General features: G+C 37.1%; 1 protein-coding gene across 4 annotated transcripts in view; it reads right to left on the bottom strand.

Moving 5' to 3' along the window:
• DPYD (dihydropyrimidine dehydrogenase) overlaps positions 1 to 18789 on the bottom strand; it is a 962084-nt gene that overhangs the window by 619453 nt on the left and 323842 nt on the right. Inside the window, exon 9 of one of the 4 annotated variants that reach the window (XM_051857462.2) lies at positions 882 to 17922. The exons of 2 other annotated variants lie outside the window; for them this stretch is intronic. In XM_051857462.2, the coding sequence (XP_051713422.2) occupies positions 17726 to 17922 (197 nt within the window). In that variant the 3' untranslated portion in view covers positions 882 to 17725. Of the gene's footprint in view, positions 1 to 881; positions 17923 to 18789 lie in introns of those variants that run through there. One more of the 4 variants, XM_051857463.2, reaches the window with a different exon arrangement.

Below are 18789 nucleotides of genomic sequence, written 5' to 3'. Positions count from 1 at the left end.
TCATCCTTAACTGTTTTGTCATTTGTGGTTTGTTTTTTGTTTTTGAGTGGGTTAGCCTTGTTTTCATGATTTTATGAACACTTAAGAAAATACCCATACATCTCCCATTTTGTACATGAATAACATATCCTGTTCTACATCAAACTCTTTTCATAGTAATAATTCATCTCAGGGGCTGGCACTGTGGTGTAGTGGGTAAAGCCGTCACCTGCAGTGCCGGGATCGCATATGGGCGCCAGTGCTAGATCTGGCTGCCCCACTTCCGATCCAGCTCTCTGCTATGGCCTGGGAAAGCAGTAGAGAATGGCCCAAGTCCTTGGGCCCCTGCACCCATGTGGGAGACCCAGAGGAAACTCCTGGCTCCTGGCTTTGGATCGGTGCATCTTCAGCTGTTGCGGCCAACTGGGGAGTGAACCAGCAAATGCAAGACTTCTCTCACTCCCTCTGCCTCTCTTTCTCTCTCTGTAACTCTTTCAAATAAATACAATAAAAATCTTAAAAAAATTGATCTCAGAGATATCTTCCCTGCAATTTATAAAGATCTTCAACAGTTAATGCTTCATAGTATTCTAGTGTATAAATGTGCTCTACTTTATTTATCAATTACTAGCTAATTTCTCAATAGACATTTGTTTCCATTGCTTTGCTACAACAAATAATATGACAGTTTAATAAGCTTATAACCACATCATTCCATGTGTATAAAGTAATTTCCCAGACATGGAATTGATGGTTTTACATTTGCATTGTGCAAAAGTGTCAGTATCCTTATAGCCTCATCAACTATTTGTCCGTCTGATAGAAAAAATAGTATGTTGGTGAAGTGTTAATTTATCTCATTATATGTGAAGTTTAGCATCTTTTCAATGGTTTATGGGTCATTTTTATTTCTTTTTCTATGAAATGTGCTATTTTATCTTAGTGCATGGGTCCAACTATATCACAGATAATACTCCAGTAATTGGAATGACACATAATGAAGAATTTATCTTTTCTATACTGACTTGGAATGCCATCTTTTACATAAATGGAAAGTCCTTATGCATTGTGTCTATTCTTAAATTTTTAAAATCTATTCTGTTGATCAGTGCCTCATGCTCTAATACCATTTGACTTTAATTGTTGAAGCTTAATGATAAGCAATATTTTATCTGATATACTTTAATTTTTGCTGTTATTATAAATACAGTCATTGCTTCTACTACATTTTCTGATGGGTCATTGTTTGCATATATAAGTTATTAACCTCTACATACTTTCTTTGAAGTCATAAGTCATATTACTGAATTCTGCTGCTGCCTCCATGTGGTAGACCAGATGGAGTTTTAGGCTCCAGGCTTTAGCCAGGCCCAGATTTGGTTGCTGAGGTCATTTCAGGAGTAAAGCAGTTCATGGAAGATCTGTTTTTCAATGCAATGTTAAATGTGTATATATTTCTATTTAGTGACTTGACCAGCTTAACAGGATTACCTCAATACTCATGATAAAGCAATCAGTTAACTTGGACTCCGCGGTCTTTCATAATTCACTTTCATTTCTGCTGTTTTTATCATATTGGTATTATCAGAGCATGTACCATTCATATTATTTTTCCCACCATAATCCCCACATTTTATTCTTAATTATTGTTATATATGTGCAGAGCTCATCAATGATACTTTTGCCACAGTTTCTAGCATGTTCCCTGACTAAAAGCATTTACTATGACAATTACTTTAGGCAGTTTTAGATTATAATTACTCTAAGAAAATTACTGTATTTTAAATAATGATTTCTTTGGACACAGAGAGGAAAAGTTTTGTCATATTTCAGAGGGAAAATATTAGACTGGCTTTATATTCCCTGCAGCCTCACTCTAGAACAGAAACCAACAGAAGCAACATCTACAAGATAGAGAAAGAAAACGTGAGCCAAACCGTTTGTATTCCCCCCAACTGTCCTTCAAATACAGTCTACAAACAAACAATTTGACCACAAAACAACAAACAGCTCCAAAAAGATTGTTTCCTGGAGACTGTTCTAGATGAAACTTCAAGAGAGAAAGCAGCCTTCCAAGATTACCTATCCAAAGATTTTCTCAGTATTCCTGCCAGAAACATAGATTGCTTCATGCAAATATGCCTTATTTGTGTTGAATTCCTAGAGTACTTCCGATTTCTGTTTTTCTAAACAAAATCGAGTTCAAAAAAATTGAGGGTTTTATTTATTTATGTTTGACTACCAGCATTGCTCCTCTGAGTTCCGACACTTATTCGTTTGAAAAAAGAGTGAGCATTCTACCTGCAGAGATGACCCTTTCTAGGATTCCCAGGGCCCTACAACAGTCGTTCTCATGTTTTTCTTGTCTCAACAGCTTCTGGCCATTTCTAAATGACTTTGGAATACACTGGTGATATTTACTTCATGAACTTATTTAAAATAAATTGAAATTTTGATACCATTGTTGTTGATTCCAGTGAAAAATAAGACCTATCTTATAAACATTTAAATATTTTGGTTACCTTTTCACAAATAAAATTAAGCTAACAAGTATTATTCTTAGTTTTAATAATTTACATACTTTCTTTAATAATCTTACATCTGATGGCAAAAAATGATAGGGTGTTAATCATAGAACCCAAGTATCTATCACTTAGAAATGAAAGGGAAATTCTCTTGAACTAAGATATTAGATGAATAGCAATGATGAACATTTTTAAAAATATAAAAATACAAAAAAATTCTAATTCTTATATATTTTTATACAGCATGGGTGTTTTACTAAAAGCAAGTAACTTGTATTCCTAGATCATACATTGTTTCAAAAGGGGAAACTACACATTATAACATGCAATAAAACAACATTGAGCATAATTTCATTCAACAATGTAAACCTTTGTAATTGCTCTGACCTAGCTAAGACCTGGCTATGGAAAGATTGTCTCAAACTACTTCGACTTGTTATCAGACCATGTTATGTAAATCTATTTTTAAATAATTATTATATAATTATTTGAATTTTTCTGAGAATAAAGATAATTTAAAATTATTCTATATCTGAATTTTTTTCTAATATATCAGATATTTTGCCAGTTATTCATGACTCATTCTTTCTACTCCCTCACTCATAGTCTCATCTTCAATCAGATTTTAATTATCTTTCACTTTGACTACAGCCTTATAGAAACATAAAAAGTTATTAAAAAGAATGCTGCAGTCAAAATTATATCATTGAAAGCAGTCTAGATTTAAGTTGAAGGTATTAGAAAGTGAGAGTTTGAAGCTATCAGTAGATTTTGGTCTGACAGGCAAAAGTCATACCGTCTGCCAGACTAACAATATACAAATAGCCTCTCTGTCTCTGTGGTAAGGAATTTAGAAGGTGAGATTCAGTGTGGATTCAATCAAGTAGCAGCCATCATCCAGAAAAGCTAACCTGAGATAGTAGAACTCTGAGCAATCAGTCTGGAGTTGAGTTAGCACATGGCACTATAGCCAAACTGATCTAAAACTAAGGTAAAAGTGAACCGAGTCTTTGGAATTCTGTTAACATAATAGGAGAAGGGATTAGATAGCTGGAACTTAGAGGTAATTTGATATTTGTGGGTAGGTCATCTCAAGAGATATTTAGTCAAGTATTTGATAGAAAGTCACATACATGGGGAATAAATTTTTATTTTTTATAACATTAAGGTTAAAATTAGTATTCTGAGGATAAGTCTTTCAATATAACTACTGAAAGGAGTACTTTCATAAATAAAAAAAATGAAGAGCAAGCAGATAGCAGTAGAATTAGAGCTAAAGATGATGTTGATTTCCACCATAAAGGAACACTGCTTTATTCACAATTGAAAGTTGAAGATAGATAAAATTATAAAATAGCTAATTCATGTTAAATATTTGTTCTATGCCATGAAATTTTCTATGCATTTTCTCTGTGCCAATTCATTTAATGATTTCAATGATCTCACAAGAAAAACTGTATTATTATGCAGTCTTAAAATGAAGAAGACTGACACAAACAACCATTAAGTAACCTGCTTACTGGCATAGTTGGATTTATGCCCAGGCAGTATGGCATCAGCATTTTCTTTTTAAATAAACTCATCTTTTATTTCCATTTCCCTCAAACTATTTTTTAAAATTTAGTTATTGTTATGAATTTGAAAAACTGAGAGACCAAAACAGAGATTTTCCATCCACTGGTTCAGTCTACAAATGCCAAGAATAACTTGGGGGGCCGGCGCCGTGGCTCACTTGGTTAATCCTCCGCCTGCGGCGCCAGCATCCCATATGGGCTCCGGGTTCTAGTCCCATTTAGGGCGCCGGATTCTGTCCCCGTTGCTCCTCTTCCAGTCCAGTTCTCTGCTGTGGCCTGGGAAGGCAGTGGAGGATGGCCCAAGTGCCTGGGGCCCTGCACCTGCATGGGAGATCAGGAGAAGCACCTGGCTCCTGGCTTCGTATCAGCGTAGCGCCGGCCGTAGTGGCCATTTTGGGGCAAACCAACAGAAGGAAGACCTTTCTCTCTGTCTCTCTGTCTATAACTCTACCTGTCAAAAAAAAAAAAAAAAAAAAAAGAATAACTTGGTTGGGCCAAGCTTGAGCCAGCAGCCTATAACTTGATCGGGTTCTCCCAAATGTTTTACAGGGACCCAAGTACTTAATCCATCATTCACTGCTTCCCAGAGAGTGCATTAGCAGGAAGTTGGGATCTGCAGTAAAGCCAGGACTTGAGACCATACACTGCAATATGGGATGCAGGCATCCCAAGTAGAGTTTTAACTACACATGGTCTTCCTTAGGCGTCAGCATTTTGAATCATACCCACTTGATAGCCAAGCATTTTCAAAACTGCACCTGAACATATGGCTACTGTTCCCTAATTTTAGCTATATGAGGCCCTCTATATAACAATTTTTATATAGAAAAACCATTCTATAAGAGAAATCACCTAGAAAAAAATGCATTTCCCTCAGACCCTAAAATGAGGCACATTCTTTGCACAGTAGATTGCTTGCAAGGACAGCCAAAAGAATTCCTCCCATCACAATATACAAGTCTCTTTGAAGATGACTTTAAGATGTAGAGTCTATTATTTGTCCAGTGAATGCAGGATTGCATGGGTAATGCTTCAATCAACATAATAAGATGAGAATAATATTGTATGGCCTCCAAGTTTTGGGTGCAATAGTCACTGAAGCTTATACATTCTCATGGAATAATGCCACTTGTGATCAGGCCTGAACTAACCTCCTTGAGGATAGGAGAATGAGACTCCATGTGAAGAGAGAGACCAGATGGAGACAGAGACAGAGACAGAGACAGAGATACACATACACCTAGTTTTTCCTATTGAGTCCTAAGATATGTGAATAAGTCCATCCTGGGCCAATCAGCCCAGGCCAATCCATCAATAACACAATGCATATAACATCAGTTGATGTTAGGTACAGCAGAACTTTCCAACTTTACCCAGAACAAACAGATATCCCACAAAGCCATTAGCAACTAAATGGTCATTGTTTCAAGCCTTTAGTTTTGGGATAGTGTGTTATACAAGGACAGGCAAATTCAAATTCAAAGGTCTCTTGGGAAATTTTTTATTCTAACTATTCTTTCCAAATGGTCTTTTTTATACATTTTTGTTCACAGACAATACCTGTTAGAGTAGAACATACTTTATATTCTGGTTTATATTTCAACTATTACATCATCTTTCATTTTTTACTCTCCATTTCCTAATATTTTCTGGACTTTGCTTTTGTGTTTATAACATAACTGGCCTACAACGTATAATTTCTCTCCCCCTTCCATAGACAGACAATATGTGTTCATTAGTATATAATGATTCCATGGGCTGTCACTCTAGATGTTGTCTTCAAACCCAATAACATTTAGTTCACAATACTGTTATATAGTGACAGCTTAGGATATTATTTAAATAGTTATTTAATATATTTATTTGATACTCACTGCCCGCAATCACTTTTTAATCTAGATCTCTTAAATGCAAAGAGGCATCCTTTGCACATTCATTTCTTTCACACTTCACCAAAAATAACACAGTGTGGCTCTTTTCTTTATTATTCTAGGTCTTTGCTTCGGACAGAAGTCCTACTGAAAGTATAAATTGTCAAATTTTACCCATCATGAATATCTCTCAGTACTGGCAATTAGTTCTAGCTGTATCAATCACTAAGTGCTACCTTTTATCCTCAAAGCTAGACTAAAAAATGTCTCCACTATACTAAATTAAAAGTACAAAATTGAGGAAAAAAATCATCTGAAGGTGTGATTTGTTAATATTTGCTTTCTTATGAAGGACCCAAGTAAGGACAAACGGTCTGTCAATGACATATAAGACATCAAAACCACTATCAATTTTATGGAAGATGAAAACTCCCATTTCTTTTCATCATTTAATCAGTAACCCAATGTTTAGGATCCAGAAATGGTGCTACTTGTCAAGGATTGCAAATCCAGTTTAAAGATAGAAAGAGCAAGAAAACAGTTCCCTCATATTTACTGGGAATCCTTACTTGATTTGTACTGAGTATGTCTCAGATTTTAGTTTTGTTTTACATATACTATACATACATCATTGTAAAGAACAAATCTCTGCATGTTCTTTGATGTTATAATTGAAAAGGTATATTCATATTTAACAACTTAGCAAGGAGTTCCAGCAAATTTTTAAATCTAGAAGGTTTACATTTTCTTATGTTTGCCTACACATTTCAGTTTAATTAAGGAAGCAATTTTTAGTCTTTAATTAATTAAAACTATAATTATTCATCCTGGATTAGTAAATACTAAAAGTCAACTTAATGATATTCAGCTACATAAGGAGCTCTCAAGAAGGTGATCAAGTTCATTCCCACATTAAAAACTAGATTTATATGATAGCAAAAATGATAAAGCAAATAGTCTTCACTGTGGAGGTTAGCAAATTTTAAAATATAGAAGAGCTGTAGAAATTCTATGAATGTGTTATTAAATCTTCTTCATACCTCATGTTCTAGTTATAATTCTGTCTGCTCATGAATAAGTTTCTTAAAATATGTTTCACTTTCTAATTTGAATAGTTCTGTGGCTGGAAATAATAATCAATACATTAAGCCTGCTCAATTAACAATGTATTAATATTTGATAAGAAGAAAATGATGTATTTTTATATTGGGTAGTCAAATATCTGAAAATATAAGAAAATCTTACTGTAGTTGTCTTATTCCAGACAAACAACACTGTATTCAATTTAAATGACAGTTAAGACTTAAATATTTCTAAGTTAAATATAAGAAGGATGAGTATGGGAGTCAGTGCTGTGGCATGCATCCTGCGGTGTCAGCATCCCATATGCATGCCAGTTCATGTCCGGCTGCTCCTCTTCCAATCCAGTTCTGTGCTAATGCCTGGGAAAGCAGAGGGAGATGGCCCAAGTGGGAGAACCCAGAAAAAGCTCTTGGCTCCTGGCTTAAGATCAGTCCAACTCCCGTCATTGAGGCCATTTAGGGAATGAACCAGCAGATGAAGACTTCTCTCTGTCTCTCACTCTGTCTGTAACTATGCCTCCTAAATAAACAAATAAATCCTAAAAAAAAAAAAAAAAAAAAAAGGAAGAATGAGTATAGAGCTCCAGGAAGTAATGATGAATTATCCTCATTTTTAGGCCATGACCACTCTGGAAGAAAATGGAGAAACTGGAAATCAAGGTAAGGCTGAGATAAAAGACAGAGATAAAAGGCAGAGATCCGTTATCCTCAGTAGGGTAGGAGCAGCGTCATCATTTCCTGTTCCTAACAGTCCCTTTGCTACCTCTATTCTTGCCTCACTGAGCTGAGAATGACTGCTTTGACAGCAAATCCAGTCATTTCACTAACCCAGCCTAGATATCCAGACTTCTGGCCTGGGCCTGCAGGCTTTGTTCCTTCTACTCTCAGCTTGCACGACCAACCTACCCTCTCCTCTTCAGGGGAAGAGCCCTCAGAATGCAGGCTCCAAACGCTGTACACTTCTGCTTTTGATCATTTTCCAAAATGTTTAATTATAAAAAGTGTGAAATATCTTATAGCTGTCTCCCTCCAGTCTAACTGCTCCTTGAGAGCAGGGACTATACCTATTTCCTTTACCATTCATTTCCACAAGCATCCTAGCATAGGTACTTCAATCCTCAGTTAGATGAATGAATACAATCACCATAAATAATATTTTCTTTTCTTTTTTAAAAGATTTATTTATTTGAAAAGCAGAGTTACAGAAAGGCAGAGGCAGAGAGAGAGGTCTTCCATCCGATGGTTCACTCCCCAGATGGCCACAGCAGCCAGAGCTGCACCAATCAGAAGCCAGGAGCCAGGAGCCTCTTCCAGGTCTCCCACGTGGGTACAGGAGTCCAAGGATTTGAGCCATCTTCTAGTGCTTTCCCAGGAACTGGCCCCTGATGGTACGCTGGTACTGCAAGCAGTGGCTTTCCCTGCTATGCCACAGCGCTGGCCACTATTTCCTTTTCTAATCTCTTAATTTATTCATTCATTCAGCAAACCATTTAATAAGGATTTAGTTTATGCTTAGTTCTAAAGCTATAATGGTCAAAAGGGCTGCAACCTTGCACAGTTCAGTTTCTAATTTATTGGCAAGTACATATGCAATGATAAAGTTTCATAATTAAAAAATTAACATGTTTACTTTCATATAATTTAGTTTGTCTATGATGGTGGTATTTTTTACTATATCTTGTTGACCTGAATAGTTGCTTGCTAATATTTTAACATCCCACATTGCAAAAGTGACTTTTAGGGGTGAGTTAAACATGTAGCTATATCTTATAAACCACAAAAGAAGGAATTAGTAGTACTTTTGGCAAAAGGCTCCTGAAGATTGATCCACGTATATTCTCCATATTTTTGCACATATGCAATGTGATGATCATCAGGATACTTGTACCCTGAAAGAATTTTGGAAGCTATTTCCTTATCTGTTAATAATTATCCATTAGGGATTTTGAAAAGTTCATGGGAAAAGCATGTTAACAAAAACTATGCATGGATCTTAAAATTTTTACCCCAAAATAAAGTTTTAATTCAATTTTCCAAAAACTTTTTGAAATTTTTTTTTGTGAAACACATGGCAAATACATTTATAAATGAGGTATGATTTTTCCCTAAGCAACAGTGGATAATTCAAGGTATACATCCATACTCATAAACACATTAGAGACTGAATACTACTACATAGAATAGTACTACTGACAGATTTCATTATTTATCACATAACATGCCATCTAACTAAAAACTATTCAATCATAAAATTATAATATTCAAATATCTGGCCATAATAGTTGCAGTGAAAAGCCTTAACCCTGAGTATGTGATGAGTGTTCAATTAAGACCTCAAACCTTTTTTCTGCTTGGGCATTGTTGTCTTAAGTATCTACAATTTATTCATATTTATACATAAAACATATGTGCAATTTTAATAGTTGTATATGATACAAAATTTGAACATTTAAGATATGTTACACCACATTAAGTTTAACCCTCATTTATGTCTTGGATGATAGATGCAAGAATTCCAACTGAGGCGATTTTATGAACCAGCTAAATGATTTGTATTCAGAACAGCATTAAAAATCCCCATGACAAAGTGTACTTGAACAAAAATACCCTGCTTGTGACACATTCTTTACAAGTAATGTGTTTTCATTTTTCACATGTTGCATCTCATTTATTTTATTCAGGCACACATACTTAAATCGGCAAGATACCGCAAGCTTCCAATACCTTTGAAATAATAAATCACTTCTTGCAGATGTTTTCACCCTCTGCAAGGCTGCCGTTCATTAATCAAACATTATCAGTTTCTATCAGTGCCCAGTGTTAAACAGAAAAGGCACTTCATTTTGAGTTCTGACTTTCATTCACTGGTTAGTCCCTGACCCCACAGTACTCAGTGCTTGCATTTTAGAAATGTGAAACCTCCTGTGGTGTAATGGATCTTGCAGCAAAAATTCTAAATGGTATTATATTTTCTCAATTCCATATTGTTTCATCCTGAGTTAAATCAAACTATATTTCTAGAATGCCAAATAAATCCAGTCATAATAGCCATTCAAAATTAGGTCCACAATAATGATATATTTATAATGTAGGCCCTGTTTCCATGAATATATCTAATCCATCAAATTCTAGAATACAGATGCACAGATTTATTTTTAATATTTGGCTTAAGCTATTAAAATCATTTCAAAAGACAATGAGGGATAATTTATCTACTGTAAATTTTAAATCTATTTTCTTTAAGAAAGATAATAGAATAAAAGAGCAGCTATGAAATGTTTCTCAATACTTTTTCTTTTCTAATGAAATATTTTGTAGGAAATGGATCAACTTCTATCACTAAAATCATAGTTTAGCTTATGGATTATTAGTCATTAGGGTCACCCTATTAACATCCTAAAGGCAACTGATAGAAAGTGGATTCCTTTATTGCCTTAAGAAAGCCCAATCACATAAATATTGGAAAATACAATTTCAGCAAGCACTCATTTTCTTTTTCAAAGAATCAATCTCATGTTATTCATCCTCTTTTGACTAACAAATCTTGAACCGTAAGGACTCAAAGTCAACATTCACTTCAAAATTTGACCTGACTTAGCCGGCGCCACGGCTCAATAGGCTAATCCTCTGCCTGCAGTGCTGGCACCCCAGGTTCTAGTCCAGGTCGGGATGCCGGTTCTGTCCTGTTTGCTCCTCTTCCAGTCCAGCTCTCTGCTATGGCCCAGGAGGGCAGTGGAGGATGGCCCAAGTGCTTGGGCCTTGCACCCACATGGGAGACCAGGAGCTTTGTTCTGCTTTTGTACTTTCATATAGTTATTTAAAAAATTATTAGACAGAAACAAAGAAGCACAGCATTCATCTGTGGGCTGGCTTTCCACATGCTCACAATGGCAGGGCTAGTCTAGGGCTAGAACCAAAAGCCAGGTTTACCACCTTGGTGACAGGAAGCCAGTCACTTGAGACATCACTACTGCCTCCCAGGGTCTGTGTTAGCAGAAAATTAGAGTCAGACGCTGAAGCTGAGAATCAAACCCACGCACTTTGATATGGCACATGGATTTTTTTTTTTTTTTGACAGGCAGAGTGGACAGAGAGAGAGAGAGAGACAGAGAGAAAGGGCTTCCTTTGCCGTTGGTTCACCCTCCAATGGCCGCCGCGGCCGGCGCACCGCACTGATCCGAAGGCAGGAGCCAGGTGCTTCTCCTGGTCTCCCATGGGGTGCAGGGCCCAAGCACTTGGGCCATCCTCCACTGCACTCCCTGGCCACAACAGAGAGCTGGCCTGGAAGAGGGGCAACCGGGACAGAATCCAGCACCCCGACCGGGACTAGAACCCGGTGTGCCGGCGCCGCAGGCGGAGGATTAGCCTATTGAGCCGCAGCGCTGGCTGAAGAACATGGATATTTTAAACACTAGGCTAAATGCTCAATTTTTTTCCCTTTAAAAACAATGAGCTTCTCTGAGAAGACTATGCTTAAATTCATTATTGAATCCTCAGTGACTAGTGAAGGGAGACCAGGAGGAAGCAACAGAACCGGCTATAGCGGCCATTTGGGGGGTGAACTAATGGAAAAAAGGAAGACCTTTCTCTCTCTCTCTCACTGTCTAACTCTGTCAAAAAAAAAAAAAAAAAAAAAAAAAAAAAAGAAAAGAAAAAGAAATATCTTCTATAAAATGATTGTGACACAACAGGTTAGTAAGTCATTGCCTGTGATGCCAGCATTCCATATGAGTACTGGTTCATGTCCCAACTGCACTTCTGATCCAGCTCCTTGTTAATATACCTGTGAAAGCAGCAGATGATGGCCCAAGGACCTGGGCCCCTGAACCCATGCAGGAGACCTGGATGAAGCATCCGGCTTCACCCTGGGCCAACCCTGGCTATTGCAGCTATTTGGGGAGGTAACCATCAGGTGGAAGATGTCTTTGCCTCTCCTTTAATTCTGCCTTTCAAATAAATAAACAAATCTTTTAAAAAATAGAATAACACATTAAATTCTGACAATAATAAAATATGGGCTACCATAGAAGATATATTTTCTGTCAATTGTGATCTACTTGAATACATGCAAACACACAAGGAGTCTTCAAAAAAATTCATGGGAAATGTGTATCATGATAAAAACAATGCATGAATTTAAAAAATAGTTATGTACAACAATTAACTTCTTTTAATTCCATTTTCCATGAATTTTTGAAGTCCCCTCATAGTTGAACAATAAAATGAAATAAAATTAAATCTTGACAATTCATTAATAAGGCATTTTGAAAATAAACAAAATTCTACATGATCTCACAATGAAGTGTTAGAGATTTGATTTTTTTGAATTACTGTACAGCTTTTTCACAAAAAGAAATATGCATTTCCTCTTCCTTAGAGGCTAAAGCAGATTTATTGAAGCTTAGCTCTCCCACTCTGTTAAGTCTCAAATAGACCGAGACACATTCTGACTGCCATCTCAGCCCACAGACGTTTTCATAAGTTACTTCAGTGTTGCCTGCAGAAACACATTCAGCACCCCAGATCCAAAGTGACAGAGGTCATCTCATGGAGTTTCTTAACTATGTTTCATTTTTGCTTCAACAAGTTGCTTCTTAAGATTCAGCTTAGACAAGGAAAATAAAACTTTGGCGACCTGATAAGAAAAGTTAAAATACTTAAAAGCAGTGTTTTATAGCAGAAGCACTCAGACTAGTCCAAAACACATATATAAGTACACAAAGCACTGGAATTCTCATCCCCTCTGAAAAACAAAATTCTAAAAATTTACATCATTGATATAATATTTTGTGAGCTGATTAAATGGGGATAATGACTTTTTTTTTTATTATTATTATTTGACAGGTAGAGTTATAGACAGTGAGAGACAGTGAGAAAGGCCTTCCTTCCGTTGGTCCACTCCCCAAATGGCTGCCAAGGCCGGCGCTGCGCCGATCTAAAGCCAGGAGCCAGGTGCCTCCTCCTGGTCTCCCATGCGGGTACAGGGGTCCAAGCACTTGGGCCATCCTCCACTGCCCTTCCAGGCCACAGCAGAGAGCTGGACTGGAAGAGGAGCAACAAAGACTAGAACTGGCGCCCAAATGGGATACCAGCGCCGCAGGCAGAGGATTAACCATGTGAGCCACAGTGCCGGCCCCATGACTTTGTGACTTTAAGATGTTTTTTTGTTTTGTTTTGAGTTGCCTGGCTATCATTAAGTGAAAAATAGGGCTAAGAAGAAGTTACCATGCCTGGGAAACTAAATTGAATGGCATGTTTTCCATTTTATTATTTATGAGACAATTGTTTAAAAACACCATTATTTCTTCCTCAAGAATGAGGGCTTTGAAGATTACAGTGACGTTTCCAAGATAGCAGTATCTCTTGAGCTCTGACTTTGTCGTATTTCCATTTTTATTATAAATCTAGATGTACCATTTTCTAGTAGCTATTGATCTCCTTACAAGTCTTAACAAAACAAGCAATAAATGACCATGCCCAACTGTCATATTCTACCTATAGAACAGCTGCTCTGGGTACTCAGTGAGAAAGGCAATTTGTAATGGGTAGAAATTCACTTAATCTGCTTTCAAACAGAGTTCTCTTCTGCACTGTGTCTCCCTTGTAGACACTGGACTTGTTCTCTCCACTAAACAAGGGAGTTTCCATGCTGCTCAAGGTAAATGAAAAAAGAAAGTGATCTAATTACCTTTTTTTTTTACTTTTATTTAATAAATATAAATTTCCAAAGTACAGATTTTGCATTACAGTGGTTCCCTCCCCCCCATAACTTCCCTCCCACAGGCTCCCTCTCCCATCCCATTAATATTAAGATTCATTTTCAATTATCTTTATATACAGAAGATCAATTTAGTATATACTAAGTAAAAATTTCAACAGTATGCACTCACACACAAACACAAAGTGTAAAGTACTGTTTGAGTACTAGTTATAGCATTAATTCACATTGAACAACACATTAAGGATAGAGATCCTGCATGGGGAGTAAGTGCACAGTGACTCCTGTTGTTGATTTAACAATTTGACACTCTTGTTTATGGCATCAGTAATCACCTGAGGCTCTTGTCATGAGTTGCTAAGGCTATGGAAGCCTTTTGAGTTTGCGGACATCGATCTTATTTAGACAAGGTCATAGTCAAAATGGAAGTTCTCTCCTCCCTTCAGAGAAAGGTACCTCCTTCTTTGATGGCCTGTTTTTTCCTCTGGGATCTCACTCACAGAGATCTTTCATTTAGGTCTTTTTTATTTATTTTTATTTATTTATTTATTTATTTGTTTTTTGCCAGAGTGTCTTGGCTTTCCATGCCTAAAATACTCTCATGGGCTTTTTAGCCAGATCTGAATGCCTTAAGGGCTGCAAAATAAACAGTCAGTAAAGTGAAGAGGCAAACAACAAAATGGGAAAAAAATATTTGCAAACTATGCAACAGATAAAGGATTAATAACCAGAATCTACAAAGAGATCAAGAAACCCCCCAACCACAGAACAAACAACCCACTTAAGAGATGGACCAAGGACCTATGTAGACATTTTTCAAAAGAGGAAATCCAAATAGCAAACAGACACATGGAAAAATGTTCAGGATCACTAGCAATCAGGGAAATGCAAATCAAAATCATGATGAGGTTTCACCTCACCCCAGTTAGAATGGCTCACATACAGAAATTTACCAACAATAGATGCTGGCGATGATGTGGGGGAAAAAGGGACACTAACCCACTGTTGGTGGGAATGCAAACTGGTAAAGCCACTATGGAAATGGGAATATATATGTGAGAGTGGGAATGAGAGAGGGAGGAGATGTACAGTTTGGCACATGCTCAATCGGACTTGCCCCAAATGGTAGAGTTAGAAACATACCAGAGGATTCCAGTTCAATCCCAACAAGGTGGCATGTACCAATGCCATCTCACTAGTCAAAGTGATCAGTTTCAGTTCACAATTGATCATGATAGGATTAAGTGTCAAAGGGATCACATAAACAAGACTAGTGTCTGCTAATACTGATAGAATTAAAAGGAGAGAATGATCCAACATGGGAAGTGGGATACACAGCAGACTCATGAAATGGCAGATGACCTAAATAGCACTCTGGCCTCAGAATCAGCCCTTAAGGCATTCGGATCTGGCTAAAATGCCTGTGATCTAATTACTTTTCAACAGACACTTGATGAATTCTTCAGTTTTCAGCCATGTTTTTCCTCCCCATTTCCGCAGCTACCTTGTATTACCAATCCTCAAACTTGAAGTAAGTTCAAGTAGTGCACCGTCTGGTACTTCACTGGTCTGCTTTAGGGTGCAGCTTTCTGGGGCCATCTTTTCAGATTTGCAGCTTTTGGTGTTGCTTCTCCTTCTTGATACTTTTGTTTTCCTTTTGACTTCTGACATTTAACAAATTCTGTTGCTTTCAGTTTTGTGACAATCTAGCACACCATGGAAGGACAGTCCTATATTTGGTCTGCCATTTTTAAGAGGGAAGCCTCAGTAAATTAATTTTAAAAGTAAGAATTATTATTGGTAAATGTGAAACCTCTATCTTGTCTACCTTAATACTTAGGACATTTTCTGTTTTTTAAAATTATTTTTTTTTACTTTTCTTTACCTTTTATTTAAGGTATACAAACGTCATATATTTCATAAATAGAAATTTAGGAACACAGTGATTCTTCCTGAGTTCGTCCAGTGGTGCCGGGTGTCTGTGGGCCCCTCAGACACAGGTAGATGGTCCTTCACAAGCAAGCTGTCATCTGTGACTGGAAAGCCTGTCTCCAGACTGACCAGAGACCCACTGGCATCTCCCCTCTAACAGCTTCTTGTGCTGCACGTGTGACCTTGTGACTTTAAATCACACCTTCAAGGTGGATGCAATCTTTCACCCAGAGCTGGCAGAAGAGGCTGAGCCCCAGGGGAGAATTAGACTGGCTCCAGGAGATCCAGGCTTACTTGTGCTACTTTGTGGCTTTAAAACACACCTGTAGGTTGGTTGTAATCTTTCACCCAGAGTTGGCAGAGGAGGGGGCTGAACCCCTAAGTGGGAGAAAGACCATCTCTAGGAGACCCTTGCTATCTCCATGAGCCGCAAGCCAATCAACATACGTAAGTGACAAACTCATACCCAATGGACACCCCTAATAAATGATCCAATGGAGTAATGCCTTAAAAACCCAGGACACTTCCTTAAAGCCAGTGTCCAGCTCGGCCATTCCACATGGTCTCCTCTGGGACCAGATGCTTTTTCTGTCACTTGCCAATCAAACAAAGTTTCTTTTCTGTCAAATAAGAACTTCTGTCTCTTTACAAATTGTTTCCCAGCCTTTTATTTCTATACAAAGCTGAGGAAAAGAACCCACAAAACTCACTCCTGCCTCCACTCTCTGCTACCGTTAACACTTTCCACTCTATCTGCACTTCCCTCCCACTGCACTCCCTCCCTCTTCTTCATCCCTCTCCTATTCCCACTCTTATTTTTTACTAAGATATATTTTTCAATTAACTTTATATCCATAACATTCACCCTATACTAAATAAAGAGTTCAACAAATAATATGAAGAAAAAAAAAAAAAGATTCCTCAACAGTTGAGATAAGGCCTGCTCAAATTCATTGTGTCTCAAAGTGTCAATTTCACTGCAGATCACAGAGAACACACAGTATTTGTCCTTTTGGGACTGGCTTATTTCACTAAGTATAATGTTTTCCAGTTGCATCCATTTTGTTGCAAATGCCAGGATTTCATTTTTTTTTATAGCTGTGTAGTATTTCATGGTATACATATCCCATAATTTCTTTATCCAGTCTTCGAAGGACTGATAGGAACTAGAAATCAATTTCTATGCATCACTTTCATTTTTAGGTTCACATTGTGAGAATCAATTTGAGTTGATTCTAAATTCAATTGTAATTTCTTTAACTTGCTGCATGCATGATTACATTCTTTATTACTCTCACTGTCCAAACAGAGCACTACTACACAAAGCATAGGGCAAACAAAATCAGTTATAGTGTGCTGTAGATATTGTTTACTAAAAATTCCAAATAAAATTTAAACAAAAATTTTAATTTTTACATTAAATTTCCAAATTCTAACATATGTAGTCTTGCCCATGTGTAGCCTCACTCTTGAGAATTTTACAGTTCTTAATTTTATATGGGCTTATGTGATATTTATCCAAATTTCTGGCAATGTTGAGTCAACCAGTGATAATACATACTCTTATCAGTACTTATTAAGTAACTAGTGTTATTTTTAATGCATTGTGTATAAATGAACAACCATTTATGTTATTGTAGACACAAAATATGGTTCCCCAACAAGGAATCACAGGAGTTGCAATTTTCATTTTCAGATCGTATCTGAAAACTGATATCAATATCAGTAACATATTGCAATTCAAAATATATTTATTATATAACTAAAAGTTAATTTTGGAGACTAGCTGTTTCCTACATTCTTCTCAGAATCTACACTTTAGATTATCTAACCACAAAAATTGGATAATTAGAATTATTCCTGAAAAATCACTGAGGCAGATAGCAGCATATGCTTTTGAACTTCACAGAAACCTGAAATATTGAGCCGGCGCCGTGGCTCAATAGGCTAATCCTCCACCTTGCGGCGCCGGCACACCGGGTTCTAGTCCCGGTTGGGGCGCCGGATTCTGTCCCGGTTGCCCCTCTTCCAGGCCAGCTCTCTGCTATGGCCAGGGAGTGCAGTGGAGGATGGCCCAGGTGCTTGGGCCCTGCACCCCATGGGAGACCAGGAAAAGCACCTGGCTCCTGGCTCCTGCCAGGATCAGCGCGGTGCGCCGGCTGCAGCGGCGGCCATCGGAGGGTGAACCAGCGGCAAAGGAAGACCTTTCTCTCTCTGTCTCTCTCTCACTGTCCACTCTGCCTGTCAAAAAAAAAAAAAAAAAAAAAAAAAAAGAAACCTGAAATATTTTTTGAGAGCAAATTATGGCTGAAACACACTTATAGGGCCATACACAGAGAAACTGAAAGTTACTCAGTTGCTTGTTTCTTTTCATAAGATTTTATCAGTTCAGAGAGTATATGAAGTTTTATCAAATAAACCAGAACATTAAAACATTTTGTTTGGTTACACCAGAATTCAATTCTTATTAATGCTCTATTAAACACTTCAATTAGTTTATGTTTACTTCTAGATTTATAAATTAATCTCCCTTACATATCTAAATATATATTTCCTAATGAGCATTAATACTGAAGGAGATATATATGAGAAAATGCTTTGAACTAATTATGGACATAATTTCATGGGAATAACATACAAATGCTCATCATGGATCACCATTTCAAAAGTGCCAATGCTGGGACAATAAAGTTCTGTTTGGTAAAAATAATAATTTTTATGAAATAGGTTGAATTCTATGCAATGTACACTTTAACACGATTTTGAAAACATTAAGCCACAGGAATAAAAGAATAAAAGACTGCATAATTCTAATACCTACTTATTAAGTGGTCATTTATTTTCCAATGTTCTCATTAAAGTTCCTGACATGGAATTAGAAGGAAAAAATTCCTAAGCACTTAGACCTACATATTAATTAATTCAATGTCTGCCCAAGTTCGAGCTCTAATCATCTTTCACCTGGATTATACACAGCTCTCCAGCTTGTCTCCACATGTCCAGGCTTGTCATCATCAAATTCATCCCCCAATCAGAAAGCCTACGCTGCTTAAACCCTTTGATCATTTCTCATACTCAATAAAATAACACCTTAAGTTCCTCAGCATA

Source organism: Oryctolagus cuniculus, chromosome 7 (assembly GCF_964237555.1).
Source record: "Oryctolagus cuniculus chromosome 7, mOryCun1.1, whole genome shotgun sequence".
Taxonomy (NCBI): domain Eukaryota; kingdom Metazoa; phylum Chordata; class Mammalia; order Lagomorpha; family Leporidae; genus Oryctolagus; species Oryctolagus cuniculus.
Note: the sequence above shows the minus strand (reverse complement) of the source record. Positions and strands in the feature narration are given on the sequence as shown.